This window comes from Numida meleagris, chromosome 16 (assembly GCF_002078875.1).
Source record: "Numida meleagris isolate 19003 breed g44 Domestic line chromosome 16, NumMel1.0, whole genome shotgun sequence".
NCBI classification, from domain to species: Eukaryota; Metazoa; Chordata; class Aves; order Galliformes; family Numididae; genus Numida; species Numida meleagris.
This window is the reverse complement of record NC_034424.1, coordinates 5208263-5234148: the sequence shown is the minus strand read 5'-3', so window position 1 is coordinate 5234148 and position 25886 is coordinate 5208263. Positions and strand designations below refer to the sequence as shown.

General features: G+C 50.9%; 1 protein-coding gene across 6 annotated transcripts; it reads left to right on the top strand.

Moving 5' to 3' along the window:
• On the top strand, positions 79-25625 carry SH3GLB2 (SH3 domain containing GRB2 like, endophilin B2). Of its 6 annotated transcripts, none has more exons than XM_021414349.1 (12): positions 79-412; positions 8686-8827; positions 9185-9313; positions 10473-10606; positions 11078-11170; positions 14835-14897; positions 19261-19284; positions 21536-21625; positions 22103-22203; positions 22658-22672; positions 23225-23525; positions 24192-25625. In XM_021414349.1, the coding sequence occupies exons 1-12, from the start codon at positions 350-352 to the stop codon at positions 24297-24299; spliced, it is 1263 nt and encodes a 420-aa protein (XP_021270024.1). In that variant the 5' UTR covers positions 79-349; the 3' UTR covers positions 24300-25625. The 6 variants fall into 6 exon arrangements, with proteins under 6 accessions (XP_021270024.1, XP_021270028.1, XP_021270026.1 ...); XM_021414351.1 differs by having other exon boundaries at positions 80-412; positions 23261-23525; XM_021414350.1 differs by lacking the exon at positions 22658-22672 and having other exon boundaries at positions 80-412.

The window sequence follows — 25886 nt, the reverse complement described above, 5'->3', positions numbered from 1 at the left end:
GCGGCGGGCGGCGCGAGTGCCCATTGGGCGCCGGCTGACAGCTCCCACGGCGGCCACCGCCCCCCTTAAAGGGGCCGCGCCTCCCCGAGGCTCCCCCGCAGCCCGAGCCGCAGCCCGGTTCCCCAGGCCCGGCAGACAGCCCGTAGGTTAACGCTGCGCTCCGGAGCTGCCTGCCGGGTACCAAGCAGCCCGCACGGCTGCCTCTGCGCCGCGGGGCCCCGCTGGTGAGGCAGAGCCCTTTTAAGAGGCCGCGGCGCCGCTCGGGGAAAGCATCGATCGGCGCTATAAAGGCCGGCCGAGCGGTGACAGCGGGGGCGCGGCGGAGGTGGCTGCGGCAGCGCTCAGCGCCATGGACTTCAACGTGAAGAAGCTGGCGTCGGACGCGGGCGTCTTCTTCTCCCGCGCCATGCAGGTGGGGGGGGGGCTGCAGCGCGTCGCCATGGCAACGGGGCCGGGGGGGGGGCAGCCCTGGGGGCGGGGGAGTCCCCGGGCCTGAGGGGAAGCACCGCGGGCTGCCCCAGCCCTGGGCTGCTCCCCGCGGTGGCCCGTAGTCAGCTTCCCCATTCCTCCCTTCTGCCTCAGGGCACTGAGCATCCCGCACTGTGCACCCCAGGATCTGCACGGGGAGGCTTCCGAAAACACAAGTGACGGGCTTAGGGCAGTTCTGTTGATCTGTTTTGTTTTTCCAGCTTTCCTGCGGCTAGAAAAGGGATTTGAGGCTGGCACTGAGGTTTGTGTAGCTACAGCTGCAGTGAGCAGGGCTGGGTAACGTGGAGCAGAGCCGAGCTGAGCCCTGCTGCTACCGTGTTCCTAGGGTGGGTGGGGAGGCCGGGCATTGCTCCATAAGGTTAATAGGGTGATAGCCCCAGGGATGCTTCTGGCTGCGGCACAGACTGGGGCAGGGGGAGAGGAGTGAATGTTGATTGCATCGTGGTTGTTATTCTCAAGCTATTTTTAAATCTTGTAAATAGCTGTTAACTGTGCCTAGGGAAGTGACTCAGCCCGCTGGGGGTCTGTGCCCGTCTGACAGGCAGGTGTGGTGGAAGTGGCATTTCATGGTTGGCCTCCGTCACCCAGGAGGTCAGATTGCAGAAGCTGCCAGGACCCGACAAAACACGGGGCTGTCGGAGATGGGAAGGAGCCGCTAGACTGAGCAGGCAGTGCCTCGCTGGACTGAAGCGGCATCAAGCCATCCTATAGAAACATGGTCTCAGGAGCCTGGCAGGGATGCGGGGACGTCCCAAAACCACAGAGTAAAGAAACTTGGCTACCTGTGAGGAACAAAGTGCGCAGCAGGTGGTGAGAGGTAGCAGCTGAGCCTGCCTGCTCCTCATGCGTAACTGGGAAAGTGCCCCCGGGCAGGCAGGAGAGGAGAGAGGCAAATCAGAGCTGGCTGGCATCCTGCCCGAGAGCTGAAGTCCTGCTGGCGACTTCGGGACTGGGCCTCTTGTTCTACCCATGCTGTGGGGGTTGACAAACAAACAGAGCAGCGCTGTCTCGTTCCAAACGGTCTGTGCAGTGGAATAATCCTGGCTCTTTTAGGAACTGGCCTCCTGTAAACAGATACCGTGTCCTGTAATCTTGCCAATGAGTCATATGTTATGAAAAAATAAATATTAACTACAGGTGCAAAATAAGGAGCAGATGGAAGGTTTAAAGATGCTGTTCTCATGCAAATGACCTTGATAGCAGAAGAAAGGAAGAAATACTGTAAAGGAATTGTGTGTTTAGAAGATGTATTGTAAGTCTCTGATAAATGGTTTTTCAGCTCCAAGGCGTAGGAAGGAGACAGGCATGGGAACAGTGTCTGCACACCAATTCTAGAGCAAGGAGGCGTTTATAAGTAGTGGCTTCTGCTTGCTACACCTACTCCGCATCATCTTGTATATGAATATTAATGTGAGTAGTTACAGTAGTAATTACTTGAAACAAAATGGTCACTGGCACTTGTGGACTGCATGCATGCGTTTGTGCAAGCCAGGGAGACTGGAAGGAATTGCCTCACTGAGATGGAGAACCACTTTCTGAAATGTGGTTGCGGGGGTAAGCAGGCTCATTTGGGCTGTCCCCAAAGAGTCCTCATCCAGCATGGCCAAGCATTGCTCTGTTGCTACCAAGAGTCAGAAATAGCAGATAAGGGCTGCTGTTGGCACTGAAGATTGGGTTTGCAGCAGCCACTTCAGCACAGCAGATATTCCAGGGGACAAATAAGACCTGGCTGGAATAAGCTCTGTTTTCTCTAGCTCTGGGGATGCTTTCTTCAGCTCCAGGCGTTTAACAAAGTGCTGCTTTACTGGAACTGCAGCAACTGGGAGATAAATGGACTGGCCATTATGTGCTGTGCCACTCAGACAGCATTAGCTATTGCTGTCTGGCTGAGGTGTCTGGCCAGCACATGACAGCTTACCTTGTACTGAAAAAAAGGGCTGTAGCACTGCTCAGCCTGCTAAAGTGAGGGGAGGAAAGGAGGCAGAACGTGGTCAGCACATCACCTCTGGAGTGATTCCCTGATAGATATAACCTGAGGTTGGTGCTGGCTGAATGGCAGGAAGGATTTTGGGCCCAGTCTTAACCTGGGTCATGACAAAAAACCTCAGCAAGCCACTGACACCTTTACATGGCTTTTCCTATCTCAGGCACCACTTAGCCAGTGTCTGACCTGAGAAGAACGGGGGCACCTTGCTGGGCTCCCCCCTCCTGGGGAGCAAGCCAGTACCCCATCCAACAGGAGCAGGGCAGACACGGCCATGATGAAGGAGCTGTGCAGTATTTCTCCAGAGCTGTGTATGCAGTAACTATCTTAACGGGCTGTGTACTCCCCCACGACGCAGTGTCCTGCAGGCTTTATGGCACCTCATGCTCTGAGAAAACGCTTCATAAAAGCAAAGCAGTTAAAAGCTAAAGTACAGGAGAAGGGTGGTTGTAAGCTCTGATGCCATGAGAGCGGGAAACAAACTCCTAGGCTTGCACAATTGCATGGATTAAGAGCTTTTCTAGGATTCAGAATCCCAGATGAGGATTTACTATCCTGACACTTGTTTCGCCAGTTGCCACTATCTAGTTAACATCCCCCGAGGGGTGCAGTTACATCCCTAACAGCTCTGGCACCTGCAGACAGGCTTCACACAGATCATTCTCCTTATCTTCACTGAAGGAGAATATAAGGCCTTTCTTTGATCATCTGCACCTTCCAGTTATCAGTAAATGAGCTCGATCCCAAGCTTCCTCAGAGGACTTGGTAGCTGTTCTGGTCTCCCTGTAGGAGTTAGCATCTCTTCTTCCGAAGGTGACACATTGGATGTCTCTGTTCTAGACAGGCTGCAAGCCAGATTTTCTGAGGGATGTCTGGAAATAATTGTAGGTGTCTGTCTTCTATCAGTTCTGATGGAGAGTCAGTGGGTGCTGACTAAAGTTCCCACTAGCTGCTGTATGTTGACTTGTTCCATCTTGAAGCTCCTGGGGAAAGATGGACTCTTCCATCTCCCTGAACTCTGGTGATAAAGTAGACTTTTCCCCTCTGCTTTCTGACCTTACTGGGGATTCCCCTTTGCTACTGGACACCTTAGAAATCAAGAGTACAGGCTGTGACTTAAAGAGAGGGTTTTGAAGGCAAGAGGCACAAGACAGAGCATGTTTCCTTTAGAAACATGTTTGTTAATACACAAGGATTACATCCTTTCATTACTGCTTTGCTCCTAAGTTAACAAAGCTGTCCTGTTAATGGCTTCCTTCTGTCCTCTAGCACAATTTTACTTGGCTCACAGCCTAGCTTTTCTGACTCCCAGTGACCAGACACTTGGAGCCTACTCTGCATGTAGTCCAAAGCAGTTGAGATCCAGGTAACTTTTAGATGCTGACTAAGTGGCAGAGGCTTCTTTCCTAATGCAGCCCTGTAGGGGATGGGAGGTAGACTTATGGCAGAATCAGTTCAGCTATCTCTGATCACCAGAAGTGCAAATATTACAATACCCTGGGAATTAAGAAGCTGTTAGGATGCTTCAGAAAATCCAGTGGCCCAAATACACTGGCAGATGCAGCAGACAGTTCCTGGTGTAGGATTCCTGGCCCTGGTTTGATCCTGATGACCTAAGGTGGAATACAATCACCCTATAATGATTTCTCATGAATAATGTTCAGCTGAAAAAGCTAGTGACCCAGCAAGTGGGACGAGGGCCTGAATTCTGCCACCAGATGCTCTGCGAGGGGGCTGCAGGCACCATGACAGAGCTGCCAGCATACCAGCCTGGGACTGCTGAAGGGAAGAGGGGAAATCACACAAGCCTGGAAGGCACCAGTCAGTCAGGCTGCACTGTGTGCAACAGATACGGCAGCAGCGGGGTTTATTCCCTTTGATTTTAAGGAGAGGAAGGTGCTAATGCTTTCAGCAAAGAAAACAATGCATGTGCTATTTTAAACCCTAACCTTGGTGGCCGTAAGCAGCTAGGCTGCAGGCACAGCTGTAGTGCAGAGGGACACATCCAGCTCAGCTCCGCTTGCTCGCTCTCCTGAATTCCCAGCAGTGTCTTTAACAGCTCTCAAAGGGGAAGAGCAGTTTTCCCCAAGCTGTGACTGCAGCTGCCTAACTGTAGTCTAGCTCAGCTGAGCTTTTTGTAATCTTTGCCTGTTGCCCAAGCGTTGCTCTCCTGATCTGCCAGCTTGCGTGTCCACTTGGTCCCTGATAATGCATCTAGCATTCCTGCTGGCCAGCCAAGCCTCCCAGAGGAAACCCAACCTTTGGCTGAATTATTGATGCCCTGGAATGCAGCATGACTCTCTTCTTCCTGGAGAGTGAGAGCGGCACTCAGCAAAAGGCTGCCCTGCATTATTAATCACTTCATCAGCTTCCCTGCACAAAAACAGAACTGGTGCTCAACTGGGTCAACTGCAGGAACGCTTCTTGCACAGCAAGATCAAGGAGCCTCGCAGCACCATCACCTGGTCCTGGGATGTGGATCTTGCTGTTGGTTCAGGGCAGGGCTGTTTCTCCAGCCATCAGGTTCTAGAAAACAATTGGGAATAGTTCTCTTTCAGCAGGACTGAGGAGCTTAAGGTTCTTTGCAGGCACAGCAATTGCACAGGCTTTGCACCAAGCCTTTAGGGCAATTTTAGTACAATCAAATAAGGCTCCCGTTTGTACCCGTCTGATGTATTTGGAGCTGGAAAAAACAACAATGTTTCTGGTACAGGAGCAGCAAGATAGAAAATATTTTCAGTCTGCCTTTTCACAGGTAGGAGTTGTGACTGTATGGTGAGCCTGTCTGTTCCCCTGCATCTCACAGCCTCATGGTGGAGTCTTATATCTGTCCAGTGGGAAGGAAAAATGCAATCAAATTTTTCTAAGTGTTATGAAAATAAATTCCTAGCAACAGAAATCCTTTGTGTGGAGAGAGAGAGAGAGAGAATGGGGGAGTTTTGCTTGAATCACTTGAGCAACCAGATTTCACAAACTGCTGTTTTTCTACCCTGCTTTTCCCTGACAACACTGACCTAGGCAGCCAGGTAAGGGGATCAGCAGCTGAGACCTGTTGCCACCTGAAAGCTCAGATCTCTACCTGCACCAGACATGAGAGAACCAGCTCATAGGATAAGGCAGTGTAACTTACCTCTAATCTCCTTTGCTGGCAGTTGCTTTCATCCGATCTTGCTGCAAGCTGCTCCTGAAAGAGGTGGTCCTGCTCTCCCCTGCACCCAGTAATGCTGTGAGTTCTCAGCTCCACCTGAAAAGTCATATTGGAGAAGAAGTGAGCTGAATCAGCAACTTCCTACACAGTTCCAGGGTTGTCAGACTTTGTGCACGTGAGGAGACAAAAGTGTGCTGTGGGGGAGGAAAGAGGCACCCACAGAAACCTACAGCGAGGTGGGCCCAATGCCCCAAGGCTCTGCCCAGGTCTGAACCTTGCAGCATGGCCAACTTTGAGGTAGGGCTGAGGGAGGCACTAAGGGAACTAGGTGGAAATGGAGTAACAGCCTCAGTGCATGTGAGCTGCAGCCTCCCATGCTCTTGCACCCACTTCATAACATTCATGCCCTGTTCTTCAACCCTGAAACAAAGCCTGAATAAGAAATTTTCCTTTGGAGCTGCAGGCTGTGACTCAGATTCGTGCCCATCCTCCCCTTCTGGCATAGCCTAGGCTTGCAGTGACCATGATGCGTCCTCAACCCTTGTGCAAGACAAAGAACTATAGTGTTTAATGTGAGATAAGAACTGAATGACCATGAATCCTAGCTGCTCCCTGGCCAAATGCTGTGATCCATATTTCCAGTGCAATGAGAGAAAGGGTAGGCTGCAGAAAGCAGTGAAGTACAGTGATGCTTGGAGCTGCTGCTTGTGACAAAGAGAGTAAAAAAGCAAAGCTCTCCAGGGCTGAACCGATTCAAGAGCCTGCCTGTAGCACTGTGGAGGGCTTCAGCGGTGATCTGACTCTGCAGCAGTGCTGTAAGAAACAGGCTGAAATCAGCTGATGAGGAATCGGGGTTAGGCTTGACAGCTCCAGGGCAGATGCTGGTGCAGGATGCGTCTGAACTGCAGGAAGAAGAGTTGGGCTTGAAAGGGAGATGAGTTCTCAAAAAGCTGTCTGGGAGAAGGGGGGCAAGGGAGACTGTTATGCTTGCATCAGAGAGACTTGGCTTGTTTAAGAAAGCTCTTAAACAGATGACTCCAGTATTGGTGCCAAATACCTGGGAAGTCCCAGTTTGCTGCATGGCAGTGACTCAGCCCTGCCTGGCAGAGTCTGAAAACAGCCCCGAGCTTCCAACAGTGACAGAGGAAAAGCTTCAGCTGCTCACGCATGTCTGATAGCCATGTGTGTCCCCCAGAGACAATCACAGGAGTTGAGTACAAAGCAAAACAAACACCCTCTCACCCCCTGAATCAGCTTTTAGCCATGTCCAGCAATAGCCACAGGGCTATGGCAAGACTGAGCTGAAAATAAATGCTGGTAACCAGAGGCTACTGGTGCTAAGAGACCAGTGAAGCAATCCCTGGTCATGCCTGGGTGAGACTCCTCTGTTGCCACCAGGCTGCAGGAGGGAGTGGAGCCGTCCTTGCAGTTCAGCATCCTTCACCACTGACATCTGGGAAAAGCTTGCTGGCTCTAGCTTGAATCTTACCCAAGCAGGTCACTGTGCAAACACACCTGCAGGACTTGCCTATCTTGGACATCTAGCAATATTTGCACATGGCTGATAACAGGGCTCCTAAGTGCTTGTTTGCTTGTCTCACATGGTGGTCCTGAGCTTGCTCTTTCTCACTTTGTTCCCAACATTGTCCTGGATACGCATGCAGCTGGGGCTGTTGGGCAGCTCTTCCCCTGTGCCATGGGAGCAGAGCTTGCCAGAAAGCCAAGGAGGGACAGGGAACACCAGACCAAATCCCCATGAAGCGAGCTTATTAGCCATCTAGAACTGAGCTGTGAGGTAGGGAAAGAAGGTGCAAGTGGCAATTAGACAGGAGTTGTATTTCACCTGAGAGTTTTAGCCAGGCTTTAATCTACTGGCACCGGACTGTGCCAGGTGTTGCACAGTACCACATCCTGATAACTGAACAGCAGCACCACGAGCCAACAACAAGGGCTAAAGGGACAAGTGCAGCCTCCATAGGGTCCCAAGTAGCACGAGATTCTGTTAGTATGATCTAAGAAGATGCTGGTCCCATCAAGAGCAGGAAACTGTGCTTAAAAATGTGAAGTTGGCTAGCTTCACTGAAATGAATGAAGTATGGGGTTGGGAAGAGAGGGAACAGCTTCCTATCTCAGAAATCTCTCAAGGAAGCAACAGGGGGTGCCCAGGCCATCTGACACTGCGCTTCCAGACTGACAAATCTTTTGTCAGATGCCACTGCCCAGTATGAAAACACTGAGGACTTGCACAGCCTGCTTTTCCCTGCTGCTAATTTTATACTTAGAGGAATCGGGAATACAGGAATTCCTCCCTTGCCAGTAGGAATCTGAGTGCTGAGAAAAGTTGGACACCGTTATATTTCTCAGTACCTTGTGTCAGAACCTGTCCAGCCACCACGTATCCTAGAGGAAGCACTGAGCTGTCACAGTCCAGAAGCATTTCTATCTAAACCCCGAGTTTAAGTCTCCTTAAGCTCCAGGGGCTCAGTCAAGAGCTCCCTGCCAGCAAGGCAGGAGGTGAGCTGGCAGGCAAACTCTGACCCTGTCAGTCTGATGGCTGTCAGAGGGCACGCACAAGCCCTGTAGTGAAACAGGTGTTGTCTATGTTCTTGTCCAGCAAGATGGAAAGAAAGCCTGGCTTGTGATACGGTAGCAGCATTTCTGATCCCACTGGGTTTGCAGGACATAGAGCTGCTTAGGAGGAGATAAAGGGAGACAACACATTGCCTCAACTGGAGGGTGTATGTTGCTCTCCAGCATGAAGTACTGCAAGCCATGTGCACATTTAAATAGATTCCTCACAAGTAGAATATGATGTACCAGACTATTTTCCTTTACAAAAGTTACTTATTCTGGCACACCTCTCAAACATGGGCTCTATTTTTACCTCAATGTTTGTTCTACTCTTGGGTTAAAAAAAAATTGCTCTCTCCCCCTGAAAGATGCCTGGTAACAAAGAATGGTGCTTTGAAGGCTCTGTAGCCTTCGGCCGCTCTTAATAGCTCTGTTGTGTATCATAACCTTGCTTAGTAGAACTGACCTTCTGATGACTACCTCTTTCCTGCAGTTTACAGAAGAAAAGTTGGGCCAGGCTGAGAAGACTGAATTAGATGCCCACTTTGAAAACCTTCTGGCCAGGGCAGACTCAACTAAGAACTGGACAGAGAAGATCTTACGCCAGACTGAGGTTCTGTTACAGCCAAACCCTAGTAAGTCCTGCTTCTAATTGCTTGAAGGACAAACGTCACTTGCATCTCGGTGTTAGGACATGCCCTCTGGCAGAAAGTCCTGTTCCATTGGGTTTGTTGGAGCTAGAAGAAGTGTACCTTTGCAGGACCTGTCCTTCATTCCCTGTGTAGCTAGAAGGTGGCTGGCTGCTGCCCTGCACAGCCTGGCAGCGCTGCTGAGGACTGGAAGGTGGCTGGAAGGGAGGGAACACCTTCTCCCAGAGCTGGTGTTTGCTATCCAATGCACGACTGGACTGCGTGGGGTGGCCACCATGAATGCCAGTTCCAGGGGTCTCTCCATCTTCCATCCTGTAACCACTGGTGACTTACTCATTTCAGGTGCCAGAGTAGAAGAATTCCTCTATGAGAAGCTTGACCGGAAGGTACCTTCCCGGGTCACCAATGGGGAGCTGCTGGCACAGTACATGACAGAGGCAGCTAATGACTTTGGGCCAGGGACACCTTATGGTAAGTCAGCCTGCCTAAGCCCTGTAAATCCATCACTTCCTAAGGAGGTAGCCCTACTGCTGTTCTGGTTAAGACTTCCACAGCATGCCTCTTGAAGCAGAGTGGCCTACTCCACCCATGGCAACCTGCCTATTAATTTATCAGCACTGTTGCAAGAGGAGAGTCTGCTCTACTGCAGCAGCAAACAGCCCACCAGAAGGAGAAAGGCAGTCCAGCAAAACATCCTCTGTTGTGGGGGAAAGGGAACGGAGTTCTCCCTATCCCGTATACAGTCCTCAAGCCTGACAGAGCTAGAGAGGAAACAAAGACATACAGATCCATGGTAGCCAGTGGAACTAATTACAGGACACAGAAACTGTTCGATGCTGTTTCCATGACTTTCTAAATTAGCCTGAACCAGAAGTTGCACTGAATGGCTTTAGCTTTGCCCAGTTTGAGAATTTTTCCTTTGAATGTGTCCCACAAGGGAGAGGGGTGAATAAAATCTTTCTCCAGCAAGAGAACAGGATAACATATTTGGGAAGGTCAGTGTTGGGCTGCAAGCCTTAACAGGCCCCTTCCTGATCATACAGCTCATCTTTCTGTTCCTAAATCACAACAGTTTCCCCCTCTCTAGGGCTTTTTCAAGCAGCAGACCCGCACAGAAGCACAGCCTTAACTTCCAGCTGTCCTTGCTTTCTGCTATGAGCTTTGTTATGGCTCTCCAAATCAATAATTATTCAATAGCAAACCCTATTACAGGCAGAACAGCTGTAACTGCATCTATAGCCGGCACTGCCTCAGCTGGATCCTAATCAACTCATTTTTTCTGCTCTGGTGCTTTTCAGTTTGCTGCTCTGTTCCTGTGCCTCTGTTTATAAGACAAAGATTATCCTGTCCAATCAGGTGTAGCAGTAAAAGAACATCAAGGGAATAAGTGCTTCAGCGGATAGATAAGATCAAAGCCACACTGGGAGTGGCTGAGAGGAGGTCAGAAGTTAAAGGCAGACTGAAGTTAGGATTAAAGCTGGTGTTGTATGGGCATGGTCACCTTGTCCAGGCATGGCACACTGTCCCTTCTGTTCCCCAACACTGGAGCCTGGTAGCAATGGGTGAGTTGGCTTAAGCCAATGCAATGTTAATTGGTTTCTCCTGGAGTTGAAGGCTCCCATTGTTGCAGGGAAGACCTTGATAAAAGTTGGAGAGACTCAAAGGCGCTTAGGTGCAGCAGAACGGGACTTCATCCACTCTGCCTCCATCAACTTCCTGACCCCACTGCGCAACTTCCTGGAAGGGGACTGGAGAACCATATCTGTAAGTATGGTAGCAGGGAAGGGGAAGCTCATCACCTTACCAGAGACAAGGAGGGCAGGGGAAGGGGGAAATAGTGCTGGAAAAATCTATTCTCATCGGGAAGGAGAATGCAAGACCTCACGTCTCTCCCCTTGGAGAACACAAGGAAGGAGGAATGCCCATCCTAGGTCTCTTTAGGGCTCCCACTGCCACAGGGAAGGATTGCTATTTGATCTGCATGAGGGAGGTAAGTCCTTTGTTGACCCCTGACGCCTAGTGGGTACCAGAGTCTCCTCCCTCTCCAGAAAGTTAGCCAGTATCCCTAACAGGCAGGCAAAACTCTTGCTAGTAAGATGAACATAGCAACTGCTTTTTTCTCACAAGCACTTTTTGCTAAGCAAATAGGCTTGATTACCAAATGATACATTGGTCCTTTCCCTTCCCAACAGCTCTTAAGCAGCCTGCTCTTATCCCCTTTTCTGTCTCTTCCAGAAAGAGCGGAGGATCCTGCAGAACCGCCGCCTGGATCTGGATGCCTGCAAAGCAAGATTGAAGAAAGCCAAAGCTGCAGAAGCAAAAGCAGCGGTAACTTTTTCCCTCATTCCCTCTGTCCTTCTGGCCACAGGATTTGGCTCACATGAGCAGTTCCACAAGCTCTCTGGACAGAAGTCAGGCTGCCCTACTGTGCCCTGGCTCTGGCCGGCATAGGTGGGAGGATTTCTCATCTGGTATGGAAGGGAGCTGGGAGCAAGAACAATGTGTCTGTTCCTCAGATACCCTTCCATGGGAAAGTTATTGAAAGAAATAGTTCTGAGCTGCCAGAGGCTGGAAACTCACTCTTAACCCATGCTCCTGTCTTCTGACTGACGGTGGTTTCTGGTTGTTCAGGTTCTAGCTGGGTGATTTGTATTAGTAACTGAAAGGCCATATCTTCTGAGGACTTGCTAAATCTCCCTGGGGATCTGAAAGCAAGCAAAGAGAGAGCTGAGCTGGAAGGTGTACAAGAGGAAAGCATGCTGGGGCTCTGCAGGGGTCCCAGGATTTCAGACTAATTATGATTTGGCCAATTTGGTCTTTCCCAGACAGAAGTGTTGAGGCAGCCTGTAAGGGATGGCCAGGGTCAGACTGGCTAACAAGAGGCCCTTGCTTCAGCCTCTCTGTTCTCATTGTTCATGGTGCTGTCTGGTTACAGGCTAGTATTCCCTCTGGCTTTGGAGAATTCACGGCTGGTAAACATGAAGCTCCCAGGTCAGTGCAGAAGGGAACTCATAAGCCAGTGTCGCACAGGCCTGAAAAATGGGGATGTGGAATAAGCACTGCAAAGTTCTCTGAGGCTGAGACCTGTCAGCTCAGGGCTGTTCCCTGGGCAGAGACCAGGTAGCAAGAGGCAGAGAAAATACAGCTGGGCACACATGGGTTCCCTGGGGGGCGCTGCTGAGGCAAATTGCCATCTTGTACTGCTCTGGCTGTTGACGTGAGGACTTGCTAGTGGAAGCAGTGACCGTTGCTTTATCTTAAGCTTAAGTCAAGATAGGGATTCAGACAACTTGAGTGCTTCCTCCCTTTCCACTCTCTTCCTCTTTACCTTGTCTCCAACATGAAGTGATCCCAAGGCCTCTCAGCTGTAGAAAGACCCTTGGATAAGGGATTTCCTGTAGCTAGAAAAGAGAAACGTGGTTTCCCACAGGAGCTGCAGCGCTGGCGTTCTCCAAACAGGATGCAGAGCCACTCTAAGGCTCTCCAAGCCATGTTTGAATAGCTCTGCTTCTTTGAAACAGATCACCATAACAGAAGAGCATCCTCAGCTGCTGTTGTGGGCACCCAGCTCTTACCCACCTTAGCTAGAGGGTGAGGTCCCTAGCCTCAGGACTCAGGGTCCCTTAATAACTACCGGGGACAAGGCACAAGTAAAGGCACGGAAGGGTGAACTGCTGCCTCAGCACCAGGCATGTTAACTCATGATTAGACCAGTGCTCCCTGTAATGTGCCCGAAATCCTGTGTCATATCTCTCCATCCAAGCTGGCCTAAAGTACTGCACCTTCCCCAGCTCACCTCTCTCTTGCTGCTGTTCTCCTTTGTAGTGCAAAACTCGTGTTCCCACAGCTTTTGTCTTGTGACTGACCCTCAAAGTATGCTGCTGCCCAGACCCTTCAGCTGCTGTATGGGTGTCTGGGCTTGTGCATTTCCCTCAGACTTTGTGCTTTGTCCTTCCTGTTGATGCTGTTTTGTTTACTAACCTTTTTGTTTTGTTTCTTTGTAATTTGCTCAGTGTGAGGGAGATGTGAGTATTGACTGTGCTAACAGTGCTGTGATTTTTCTTTAACACCTCTCATTGTCTCTTTCCCATCTTCAGTGAAAATTCATAACTCCCTTGTCCCATCAGTAGTGGCCCTGGAGCATGTACTGGTCAGGGCCGTGGCTGCCAGGGGAAGCTGCCCCAAAAGATGGGAGCATTTGTCAGCTGCCTGTAGCTCCTCTAGAGCAGGCACTCCAAACACTGCTTGCAAGCAGTGCATGAAGGAGGCAGGGGCTCACCAGGATGTGCTCAGGTTCCTCTGGCTCCAGGCAGGAGGAGATCATCTGGGTGGTGAGTCCCTCTCCTGGAAGGGAGGCAGTCCAGAGACAATGACAGGCAAGTTGATCTGGTTGTGGTGCTGTTCTGGCCTTCAGGCTCCAGGGCTCTGCCCATTTTCTCTACTGTAAGAGGGGAAAGGGGAGGGAGGTGTTTCTTTTCACCACTGCTTGCAAATACAACTTGCCCATGCACAGGAGTGCAAGAGCAGCTTGCCTCCTTCATCCCATGTGCTGTGACTAGTTTTGGGATTCAACGGAGAACCAGGAAAAGGGAGGAGAGATTTCTTAACTTGCTTTTAAGACAAAAAAAAAAAACTATTCCTGTGGAACATCTCCTCTCCCCACAGGGAGGAGTCAAGCTTAGTTACTATGCTAGCCTCAAATTTCACTGGTGCATTTTTCTCCCTATCCTCAAGTTTAACTTACAATAGGAATCACTCCTCCTGATTGCTTCTTCCTGCCATCCCCAAAACTTCTTGATGGTTGAAAAATCTCTTCTTGCTGGGACTGCCTGAATGCTCTTCCACACACCAGTCACTCATCCCAGCAGGCTGCTCTGGGCTGCTGCAGCTCCCAGCTAATCGGGTCAGTTGGTATAAGTAGATCTGGGTGAGCCGCAAAGAGATTAACCTGGGAGAGGAAATGTGGGGCCTGAGAGGATTAGAAACGCAGCAGAGTTACAGCTGACTTGTGTGCCCACCTTGCACCCCAACCCACGGCACAGTAAGGGCTGACCAGGGCTGGGCCTTATCCATCACACTGTTGTGATGGTCCCGAGGTGGGCTGGCAGGTTGGCTCATCTCTGGGTGACACTGCAGCCAGAAGCCATTCTAGGAAGAGGCCTAATCTCTTCTTAGCTGCAAAGATGATTGTTCTGCGATGGCTGATGAGCCCCCACTATGTGTGAAGATGGACTGGATCCCCTGCATTCCCAACAAGGAAACCTCTGGAGTGCTAAGCCTTCCTCTCCCAGGGTAGGGGCTTAGTTGTTGAAAAGGTGACTTGGAGAATTTCTGACTTTAGAGCAGTAAAACATTGGGCTAGATCTTGTTTGGTCATGCCTTGCACCTCATTGAAAATAGATCCGAGCCCGTTAGGTGCAAACTCGCTGAGAGGCTTGGTGAAAGTAAGAACAAGTAGATGTCTCTCCTTAAAAGGCACTATGGAAAGTACTCTGTGATGCTAGTAATCATGTCCTCTTCAAGGACAAGGCCCACTCATTTCTAGGACTACAGATGGGAAGCAAGGGAAAAGAAGGTCCTGCCCACTGGTCTGAGCCAACGCGAGATGAGCAACCTCGTGGCTGCGAGGCAATGGGAATCACGTTCAAGTTTGTGCTATCTCATCTGCACTCCAACTGGCAGCCATATGAGCAAACAGCTCTAAGTACAGGGAGGGTTTGTAAGAGCAGAAATATCTACTGTTCAAGTACCAGATAAGACTGCACGAGCCTGTCCTCTTCCTCTTGCACAAACCTGACTTCCACTTGGGGACCATTTCCAAGCATCACTGCCCAGACTGTTGGGAGACTTCCCTCCTGCAATCGTGGGAATTTGAACTAAGCTCCCAGCACAGAGAGGAAACAACAACAGCCCCTTATTCTAACTGTTGCCCAGCTGACTCCTGTCAACTCTTCTACATGACTTGTACATGAAACTCTATTCCCCCTATTAGGCTGTGCCTGACTTTCAGGAGACTAGACCTCGTAATTACGTTCTCTCCGCCAGCGCATCAGCGGTAAGATTGTTTCCTCATAGATGTTGCCCCTCCAACCTCTTCCTGCCCTTCTCTTCACCTGACTTAATCTTAGACCTAGTGCTCTGCTGTTTTCAACATTTTAATGTGACATGGGATGCCTGGAGTTCCTCTGACTCAATTGCAAGGATGCAGATCACCTTTCTGGGAGTGCATTATCAGGATCTGGCACGTTTGCTGCTTGGTTTGCTTTCTAGCTTCTCTCCCAGTCTGTTTCCACATTGGTAGTGGGAATCTTCTGACAGTGTTTTTATTGCTAGTGGAGCAACTGAAAGGAAAAAAAAACCCTCAAAGGTTAGCCTTTCTGGATGGTCCCAACCTTGTAAAGACAATATGGCATGTGTTGGTAGCTGACCAGTCATTTTGGTGCTTGGAGGCTTTCTGGCCAATCAAGAAAAGCAAAGGTGAAAGAGTCTGCCACCCATGGTGCCTGTAACCTAGAAGGCTGAGAGTGCAGGCTTGTCTGTTCTGCAAATACAGGTCAATTCTTTTTACCTTCAACTTATTGCCTACCCCCCTGGTGGCAGCTGTTGGTGGCTATTAAGCAGGCACGTGCTGGGGTGGATGTATATAGCCTGTCGCATCTCTACTGTGTTGCACTGAGTGGTTGTGGTCAAGCAATTGACTTTCTGTGCTGTGTTTATGGCTCCCCATTGCACAATGTCACATTTCTAGTTAAAATGTTGAAAACTGATCATCTTGCTTCCTAAATAGTGTTCAGAACAACACTGATGCCTGTTAATAGAATAACCTGGGCCTGAAAGGGCTGGGGAGGGTGATCTGCAGGATACAGAAACGCAGTAGGCCCAGCCTGCTAGCAAACCAAAACCCTCGTGGTAGCAAGTTTGATTTGGTTAATGGGGAACCCATCCCATTTGGAGAAACAGGTATGTCCGGGCTGATAGCATCAGTGTTAGTTCCCAGGGGGATGTCCTGACCTTCTTGGAGAGTGATGCTGGGATCAGAAAGAGCTTTGCACAAAACTAGAAAACTGTTTCAACAGGTCACTGGCTGGGTGATGAGGCTTCCTGGGAAGAAGCTGATACTGGTGATGCTGCAGCAATTACTCAGTTTCCATCTCTCCTAGCGTGCAACTAGCAGTCAGTCTGTGGCTTCTCTGCTGGAAAGGTCTGTTCCAAGGACAGTGCAGATACTGCAGTAATGGTCTAAAACTGAACTCTGGGAAAATCAGAAGAGAAACTGGGCTTTCCTTGCCTCTGAATAGCTCTGGCTAGACCAGCATATCCTGATCATCCCTTGAAGCTTGCTAAAACAGACCTGAAGAAAAGCATTTGCAAGACATGCATTAGTGTCTTGCAGAGTGCCCAGATGCTCAGTCAGATGCGTCTAGTCATCATCTAACTGCAAGCTGATCTGCTTGCTATACTGCAAAGCTGCTATGGGAGCAGATGCCAAGTAAGGTAACATGACAGGGGAAATGAATTTGGGTTTTTGCTAACCCATGGGTGTCCACATCTCTGCCTAGGTCAGTGATCCCTGCTCAGAGCTCTGCTAAGGAGGCTCTGACAGCAGAGATGACAAGGGGCAGGTAACTCAAAGCAGAGCTCTAGCTCGTACTTGGTCTAGGTAAGCAGTTGGCACCGACCTTGATCATGTTTGATGGTTGCACAGGAGTGCCTGTGGCAAACACCCAGCCTAGCCAGCATCGGTCCTTGTGGCTTTCAAAATACCTCTTTCAGAGTTTGCAACTGGTGGCTGAGTGCCACCTTGCATCCAGCCTGCACTAGCAGGGTGACTTTAAAAAGCAATTGGCATCTCTAACTAGTAAAACACAGACTAAGTCTCGACTGCTCCCCAGCTCAGGGCAGGCAGGACTGCTCTGCAGCACGCACTCTAATCCCAGCATTCATCCCAAGGAGTCAGACATTGCAGTGGTGTAGGAGCATTTCATTCTGTTGCTTGCTTTCTCCCAGGCCAAAGTCCTTTGTACCAGTTCTCTGTCAGTACACACAGGTGGTAGAGCAGTCATTGCTGTTAACCTTGCTTTTAACCTGTTCTCTTCTGGAGGGAGGGATTGCTTATGCCCAGGTAACAGTTTCATCTTGCAGGTGAGTAAACAGGTCAGCTCTTCCCTGGGCCAGATGACCTCAGCAGGGACAGCTGAACTCTGATTTGGATTCTAAACTCACATTATTGCTGGGGAGAGGTGGATAACCCGGTGCTTTTATTTTTCCCTTCTGCAGCAGGAGGGCTTAGCTGGAAATACATACAACTGGACACAAGTCCCTTAACTCAGCCCAGTTTTATTTAAGTTGGAAGCTGAGGAGCAATTTCTCCTCTCTCCCACACTGACCTTTTGTTTGTGTGTAAGAAGGTATATCCCTTTCCCTCAGACCCTGCCACTTGCTGTGCTGTGTATTCCTAGGAATGATTCCAAGAAAAACATATTGAGTACCTGAAGAGGGTTCCTCTGGCTTGAGCCGGGGTGGAGAAAGGCAGGCACAGATCATGGCCATCTCTTCTGCCCCCTGAGCAGCCTGAAGTGTTTCTGACTAAAATTGCACTTTGCATGGTAGATCTGGGCAAAGCCAGACTGCCCCAAAGCAACTTAAGGTTGGAGCTGGAGAGCGTGCCAGCAAGCCTGACAAAAAAGAAGTGAAACTGGCTGACAGTTGAATGGGTACTACAAGGATCAGTTGGGTCTGAAATATCCTAAGCACTGCTCATGCGATCTAAGTAGGAAGGCCTGTAACTAAAAGCTTCCCTGCTGCCCTCTAGTAAGTCTTGCTCTGGAGGCCTCATGCCAGAGCAGCACTTCAGGCCAGGTCCTGCTTCTCAGCTGCCCGCAAGCACGTTCCCTCCATCATGCTTCTGGAGTGGGCGCTCTTAGGCTGAGGAAGGGCAGGGGCTTGTGTCCCTGTGCACGGCTGGAATTGCCCAGGCCTCATCTGAGTCAGAGCATGACTCAGGGTAATAAAACATCCATCTGAAGGACAGAGAAAGCACCTGGCCTCACTGCACTGAGTGCTGCACCAGGGACAGCCTGCAGTAAGAGGACTGCCCTTAATAACTCAAACAAGGAAGAGATGCCAGCCAGGCTACTCACCATGAAACAGGAGCAGAACCACAGGTCAAACAGCAGAAACCAAAACAGGATCAACAGCTTCCTGCTCCAGCCATCCCCCCAGATTGGCAGCACTGGTGCTCCTCTCATTGCTGGTGGGGCTGTCTGTGCACCTGGGCTGCCACAGCCCACCTGAGGGCAGTTCCTGCTGAACCAACTCCAGCAAAGCTCAGCTGAGAGATCCTGGGCCTAAACAGAGGGCTTTCTCCTACCCACCCCCAGCATCCTGCTCAAGCAGGGCTGTGATGAACTTAGCTGGTCTGCAAAGCTGGCAGCAGGGGGGAGGCCATCACCCCCGGCCCTATGGATGGGGGTGTTGCTGGTGTGCTTGCAGGCAGCCTTAGTGGCATCTCTTCGTGTTGCCAGAGCTCAGGAGCAATTGTCTGCTGAGGAAAGGCCAGGCCAAGGACCTCTGGGAAGGACCAATGTGTTTTTCTACCTCTTCTCTCCCTTGCCCATCGCTATGCATGACTTTTGTCAATTGTTTCTTGTCCCCGGAGCCAGATCCCAGCAAGCAGCTGACAGCGTTGTGCTGCCCCAAATGTGCCCCTGTGGGGGACAATGAAAAGAGATGGGAGACTTCTGGGGAAGTCTGTCCAAGGAGCTGCCTGCTCTCACCTGCAGGGGTAGAGGAAAGCACCCAGGGAGGAGCGTGGGAAGGAGTAGCTTGATGTTTTGTCTGGCTTGAAGGCAGCATCCAGCCATTGCTTCCTTCTTCCTGTAGCAGAACATGACCACTGGTAGCTGCAGGCTGCCTGAATTCTGAACCCATTAACCTGAGCTCTCTAGACCAGTGGCTGAGGGTTGCTGGCCTCTGGCTTGAGCTCCCAGCAGTTCCCAGGCCGTATCTGTGGGCTCAAGCAGCTCACCAGTCTCACAGCACTCCTAAAAGAAGGGCTGTCCTTCAACACCTTGTTCTGCAGGCTTCAGCAGAGTAACCCATGCTCTCCAGAGGACTCTGCTGCTTAGTCTTGTTCTCCTGGAGCTCATTAAATGCAGTTATCTTAAAAATGCTGGCAGGGAGCAGAGCTGGGAGTGCTGGCTGTGGTGGCACAGACTCACTCTCCCATTGTGACACTGAGCTCAGGAATGAGGGGAAGGGGCATGAGCCTGGCAGCTGCTGCTGGGTGAAGGGCTGGCTTGTCCCTGGAGCTGGCCTGCTGCGTCCACGGAGCATCCTTGCCCATTGGTGTTAATGCCGAGTGCCTCTCGACGTCTCCAACACTGATCTCCTTTCCTGTTGCTCTGTGGTCCCCACAGCTTTGGAGCGACGAGGTGGAAAAAGTAAGTACCCAGCTGAAATTGTGCTCAAACCTTGTCGGGCATGCTAGCGGCGTTCGGCGGGGGTGCTGCAGGCTCCTCCCCGCTCGCGTGCACACACGGGAAATCAGTGCCAGAGCTGTCAGCCCTGGTCCTGGTGCTGTGGCTGCACAGCTCAGTGCCATTCTGACAGCGGCTCCGGAGGAAGCTGCCCCCTGGGCCAGCTGGCCCTGCTGAGTGTGAAGGACATCCCAGGCAAACCAGGCTGGCTGTGATTACGAGCAGCTGGGAGAGCCCTGCATGGATGTCACAGGAGCAGGGTTACGTGCTGTGACACAGTTCAGCTCTGCTCCTGTGGGAAGGGCCCTGCCTGCTCCAATTCCGCACGTGCCTTGCGTTAGCACCCAGTCATCCATTGCCTGCTTGTTCCGGGAGCGAGCAGGAGCTCTGAGCAGAGCTGGAGCAAGGACAGAGGGCTTCCTCGTGAGCAGCCCCTGCTGATGGAGGGAGCAGCTCTGTCAGGAGGGCAGAGTGGGAGGTTTAGAGCCTGCCATGGAGTTCAGCCTGGTGAACTGCGCTTTCCCTGCTGCGGGGATCCATGGGGCCAAGTCCCAGATCTTGTCTATATTTTGGGTTCCCCCAGGGGTTCGTAACTCATCTGTGAAGATGGGTGAGCTGCCAGTGGACAGGCTGAACTCTGTGTGGAGCTCCAGCACGGTATGGGGCTTCCAGAGGCACCTTCCCGTTGCCTTTCACATGTCAAGTACCCCCAGCAGATGGTAGCCTGAACTGCAAGGGCATAGAATGGCACATTCCTGCATGCTGTGCATGATAGCATCCCATTGCTGTCTTACTCTAAATGCATCGTGAGAGCAGACTTGCTGTTTTTACTTTAAATTCTTCTTCAGTCCCTAAACAAATGAGCTGACTGCATCCAGTTCCAGGCGTGCAGGGCTCTGTTCCTCTAGTCCTGCTTGGATAGCCCAAAGTGTTGCTGTTGTTGGTCACAAGTTTCAGATAGCTCTACCACTACTGAAGTCTCTGCTCAGCAAACTGAAGCAAAAATCTTGGTGCTTAATAAGGCTTTGTACTGAGATTTTCCTACTATAGTCCCCTCTTCTCCTTTAAATAATCCTTTTTTATACAGAGGATGCAAGAAAATAGATCATTTGTAGCTTAAAATAGGCAAATCTGATTAAAAGACAGTCAAAGCATTTATTTCTTCCAGCCTATTCATACAGCAGTACAACTAGCACATCCTCCTTGGTGCTAAGGAACGATGCATGGAGGACAAATGTGCCTGTTTGTCAGCCCGTGCCCTGTGATGCTGGGGTGGGGAGAGCAGGCAGCAGAGCATCAGACAGCTCTGCCCCTTCTGGAGCTCTTCTCTTGCAAGAAGTCAGCTGGGTGTTCTGGTACTGCAAAGCTGCCGTAGTAGAAAGAGGCTGTTTGCTGCTGGGGAAGAGATAGTCTTTACTAAGGAGAGAGTCTCAGGTGTCAGTTTGTCTTTGAATTCCCAATGTCTACTGCATAGCTGCCTTCTAATAACCGTGGCTGAATTCCTCCTGCTCAAAATAAGTGACTAGCCTTAAAGGAGAGCCTTTGCTAGAGGCTGGATTGTCATCTGAGTTGCAGTGTAGTTAGTAACAGCAATGTGGTAAATGCTCCCTGGCCTCAGCCTTTGTTCTGTGGTGATAAAAAGGACACTGGCAAAAGTGGCACTTTTGGAGAGACTTCAGGCATAGGAGAGGGTGTCAGCAGAGCTCCACAGCCGCATTGTGGAGCTGGCTTACAGGCACGCTGACAGCAGGGACCGTCCTGTTTCCAGTGACACTTTGCTTGGGGCGGATACTGATGTGCAGCACTGGGAGCCCTACAACGGGCAGGAAAAGGATGGGTGGTAGCACGGGGTTGGCTTCCCACCTATCTCAGGATTAACAAAGCCTCTCCAACCTCATGTCCCAATTTAGGAGCGTCCTGGCTTGATGTATCAGCCTTGAGCTGTCGTGCCATGAGCTGCAGTGATTCAATGTAGGATCGAGCAGGAATCAAGTTGAAATACAGCTAGAGACCGCTGGGATTCCAACCCGGGCTGTCCTGTGCATGACATTCAGTGCCACAGGTGCTCATGGATCCTACTGAGCCATCACTACAGTTGTCTCATTGCCAAAAGGGGTAGAGGGCTTAGAGGAGGAGCTGGGTATTGGCTTCCCCTGGAAGAAGCAGAACGGGGTCCTTGCCTTTGCTGTGTTGAACACCCCGTCCTGTTTTGCAGGCAGAGCACGAGCTGCGGCTCACACAGACCGAATTTGATCGACAGGCAGAGGTGACACGTCTCCTGCTGGAGGGGATCAGCAGCACACACGTGAGTCTTCCTAGGTAGCCGGGGTGGGGGCTGATGGGCTGAGAAGCTCTTGGCTCCTTCATAGAAGGCTGCCAAGGGGACGATGAGCCCCTCATTGGGAGCAGACATTGAAGAGCTCATAAACTGAGATGCTACAGCAACCTCCTCCAAAGGCCTGGAACGCTCACGCTAGAAACATTATGAGGCATGCGCAGGCAGTGCCACTGGGATGCCCAGCCCTCAAGCCCTTGTTCCTCTCTCACTGGAGCTGTGCACTAGCCACGTGCCACTGCTGGAGTGCCAGGAACAGCCTCCTCTCTCCTGTCACCATTGGCCTTCTGCAACTTCCCCAACTTGACAATAAAAATATTCAAGTCAACCATGTAACTCTTTCAAATACTGGCCTACGCGAGTCTGCTGCCCTTGGGGTTAGGTGGTAGCTGCAGGAAGTGTCCTGGCACCCAAACTCAGCCCGGCTTCTGGTGCTTCTCCATCCAGGTGAATCATCTCCGCTGTCTCCATGAGTTTGTGGAGTCTCAGACCAACTACTACGCTCAGTGTTATCAATACATGCTGGACCTGCAGAAGCAGCTGGGCAGGTGAGACAAGAAATTGCTTTTGCTTCCCTAAGGGTTACTGCCTCGTCTGGTCATCGCCAGGCCGGGCCTCCTCCTTCAGTAGAAGCTGAAAAGCCGCCTCCAAGCACTGACAGAGCTTCCGAGCTTACAGAATGGTGACGAATGGGAGCACGTCTAGAGCGGGCTTTGCCATTAGATTCATCTGAGATTTATACGTTCATCTCAAAACATGACGGCCAAGAGTCTGAATGTTCTTCTAAATTAGTTAAATGACACAGGAGACAAATTCCTGTTGCCAAGCAACAAGCCCGAGTGTGCTCAGCTGCAGCAGTAACCAGTTCCGTGCTGCTGGCTGCAGTCCCTGGGTGCGGGCAGGGCTCTTTTGTCTGTCACCTGTTTCGCTGGTGGCCTGACCCAGGAGGGGCCTCTGTCTGATCACTCACTCTTCCTGTTTCATTCTTTTCCATGCTTGCAGCTCCAAAGGAGAAATGTAAGTAAAATGTTGCACAGGACCGGTTCTAAGAGCACTGTACCCCAGCCAAAGCATGGCTTGCAGGCTCCAGCAAGGGCCAGAGCTGCACTCCCCTCGTGCAGAAGGGGAAATCTACAGATAAACAAGGCCTGGCTTCATTGCCATCTCTATGAGGAGAGCCCCAAAAGCCTGCAGCTGCAGTGTCCGGTTTAACACCAACAGTGAGTGTCCCAGTCCTGAAGAACTAGAGGCTGAACAGGGCAGGGGAGAGCAGGGCCAAGGCGCAGCGCTATGGACCCAGTCAAACAGCTGCAGTCTAAAATAGCACCTGCCAGGAGCGCTCTCTAGTGCCACACTCAGCAAGTTTGCTGCCAGTCCTTTAGCAGGGCACTGGAAGAGAAGCAAGCAGACAGTTACTACCTGTTACGTAGCCCCAGCACCTGAGCACTAAGTGCATTTCCCTACTTGAAGGGCACTGTAAGAATGTTCCAGCTGTTAGCGGAACTCTGGAGCATCATCTCCGCTCTGTAGCTCCTGAAGGAAGAGCTGTTTCTTGGTTCCTCCCCCTAGAGCCTTACCCAGCTCTGCTCTTCTCTCCTGTGGAAGATTTTCAGGCACGTTTGTAGGGAATGCAGAATCCACATCTCCACCCCCAGCTGCTACCTCTCCTCCAGCTGTCGCTGCCGCCACTCTCCCTGCTGTGCCTACTATCCCAGTTGTCCCCACGATTGTTGGGGTGCCTAACACCGTGGCAGAGAGCGTCCTGAACCCAAACGAAGTCAAGCCCCCTGCCAGCGGGACGCGGAAGGCCAGGGTCCTGTACGATTATGAAGCAGCTGACAGCACCGAGCTGGCACTTCTTGCAGATGAGGTTGGTACCTTCTTGTCTTGGCACTGAATTTTGCTCTTAATTGCCTACCATCCTGTTGCATGGTCAGCAAGGTCTTGTTTTTTCCTGCCCCTAAACCCTCTGCTGCATGGAGCTACTAATAGGATCTTTTCCTTGACATCCACTGAGTTGCAGTGAGTTTGTGCTCATGGCCATATTCATGCCAGAAAGTCTTTTTCTTCCTATTGGAATATCCTGTTGTACCCAGCTAACAAAACACCCCAGCATTTACAGCCTTCCCTGAGACCCCCAAGCCTAGCTAGCTTCTGAGGGCAGTGGGACAGGCTGCTGGCTGGAGGCCTGCTCTAATGCTGAGAAGAAAGGAAATTCAGCAAGCTGCAAACTGTCCTGGTGACTCGACTGTTGTCTTCAGAAGGGATGACATGGCACTATCAAGACGCCCAGGAGGAAAAAAAGCCTTTTCATTCTCCACATTGACTTGATGTAGCAGGGACTTCAGTGGGCAGTAGATGTTCTGTTAAAGCTGCAGATAGTTCCAGGAAGGTTCTGGGGGGGAAGGGGGGGAAATGCGCAGATGCCTGCTAAATGAACTTGGGGAATTTACTTGCTGTTCTTTAAGTGCACATCTGACTGAACTTCTGGCTCTGTCTGCAGAAGGTCCTGTCTAATGCTGCCTTCTCTCCACAGATGATCACTGTGTACAGCCTGCCAGGCATGGATCCAGACTGGCTCATAGGGGAAAGAGGGAACCAGAAAGGGAAAGTTCCTGTCACTTACTTGGAACTGTTAAGTTAAACGTCCCCCAGGAAGAAGAATGTACAAACAGAACGCACCCCTCATCTCCTGGCACTTCTAACGTGGATTTCTTCATCAGAGACCATTGCTCTCTTCAGGGTTGGCACTCCATTGCTAATATGGGAATTGTGGGGAAGAAGTGGTAAAACTGTTACAGAAGGGTTGTGGGAAAGGGCCAATGGCACCCAAGAATTCATAAATACCAGTGCAGCCTGCTTTGAGGTTAGTCTTGATGGTGCAAGATCCCTTGATCACTTTTTGTACCCTGCCCTAGTCTTGTTTATCACGGTGGCTTTCCCAGGGCCAGCAAACTGCCTCCCCCAGCTGCTGCTCATGGAGTTTAAGTTACGCTTCCCTTGTGTTTGGTGTCTGCTAGTGCCTGTCTGCCCCTCCTGTCCTCTCTGTTCTTCTGCAGTAGAAAAGCCTGAGTCAAACCACTGAGCGTTCCAGTGGGAAAACATCCCACAGAAACCCTGTCACGTAGGCTAGCTCTGAAGGAAGCTAAATTTAAGAATTAAGAGCCAGTAAAACCCAACTGAAAGAGCAGTAACACAAGGCTTTCCAAGAGCCGTGCTCACTATAGTGGTGCCCGATGGCTTCCATTAGTAGTGTCCTCTGAAGCTGGAATGGAATGTCTTTGAAGACCAACCTAGTTAACATAGGGCTTGTATGTCAGAAATCAAACCTCAGTGCAAGGGACCACGCATCTTGCTTGCATTTCCTCTGACCAACTACTCTCAGACTGCAAAGAGTTTACAAGCCTTCTTACAAGCTTTGCTCCCTGTGTGAATTGCCCTGGCTTTTCTTTCAGCGTCTGTTCCAGGCATGTTTCAGCCTGACTTTGCGTTCACCCCAGGTGACTGATGGAACCAGCACCTCCCTCCCATCCCAGCAGTGAGCAGACTTGGTGCAGCAGTTCAGGAAGGAGCAGTCCCACTCCAAGGAGCCGTTCCTGGCCGCACACACATCCAGCAGCTCGGGCTGCCCCTGGTGCGTGGGCCGGGTTAGCTCAAAGGGAGTGCTAAGGTGTGTGTGCATTTTAATCCTATAATGCTCTTTTTAGCTAGAGCTCAGCTGAAGGACTGCCGTTGCTGTGTAACTAGGTTTCCACTTAAGCAGGATTGAAGAGAAGTTCACCTGCACCAGGCTTTCTGTTCACTGCCTTCCCCTCGGTATGGCAGAACTAACTTTGCTTGTTTATTATCGTTTGCACTTTCCCCAATGGTATTGTGACCACTCTAATGTAACAGGGCACTGAGCGCCTGTGTATGTAGGGCTCATGGTTTTCAGCACTTATTTGCCAATAAACGAACTGCCTGACCTCCAGCCTCAGCGTCTGCCATGGGCTCAGGGCTGCTCCTGCCATGTAACTGCAGCTGTAGGAGAGGAGGGGACGCGGCTCAGGGGGAGCTGTGCCACCCTGGTCTTGGAAGCTGGGTGTGAAAGCAAAACAAAGCCCCTAATCCTTCCTGAAACTCTCAGTGTGCCTTAAGCTCGTTAATGTCTTCCAGTTCCTCTCCAGATGACACATCTGAGTTGTACTACAGATTCATGAATTCTCAGAAACAGCTCCTCCTTAACCTAAAG

Coding starts and splice junctions, on each gene's coding strand:
- SH3GLB2 (XM_021414349.1), top strand. CDS start 350: ATGGACTTCAACGTGAAGAAGCTGGCGTCGGACGCGGGCGTCTTCTTC. Junction 9,314..10,472: donor TGGGCCAGGGACACCTTATG/GTAAGTCAGCCT, acceptor CCATTGTTGCAG/GGAAGACCTTGATAAAAGTT. Junction 23,526..24,191: donor TGGCACTTCTTGCAGATGAG/GTTGGTACCTTC, acceptor TTCTCTCCACAG/ATGATCACTGTGTACAGCCT.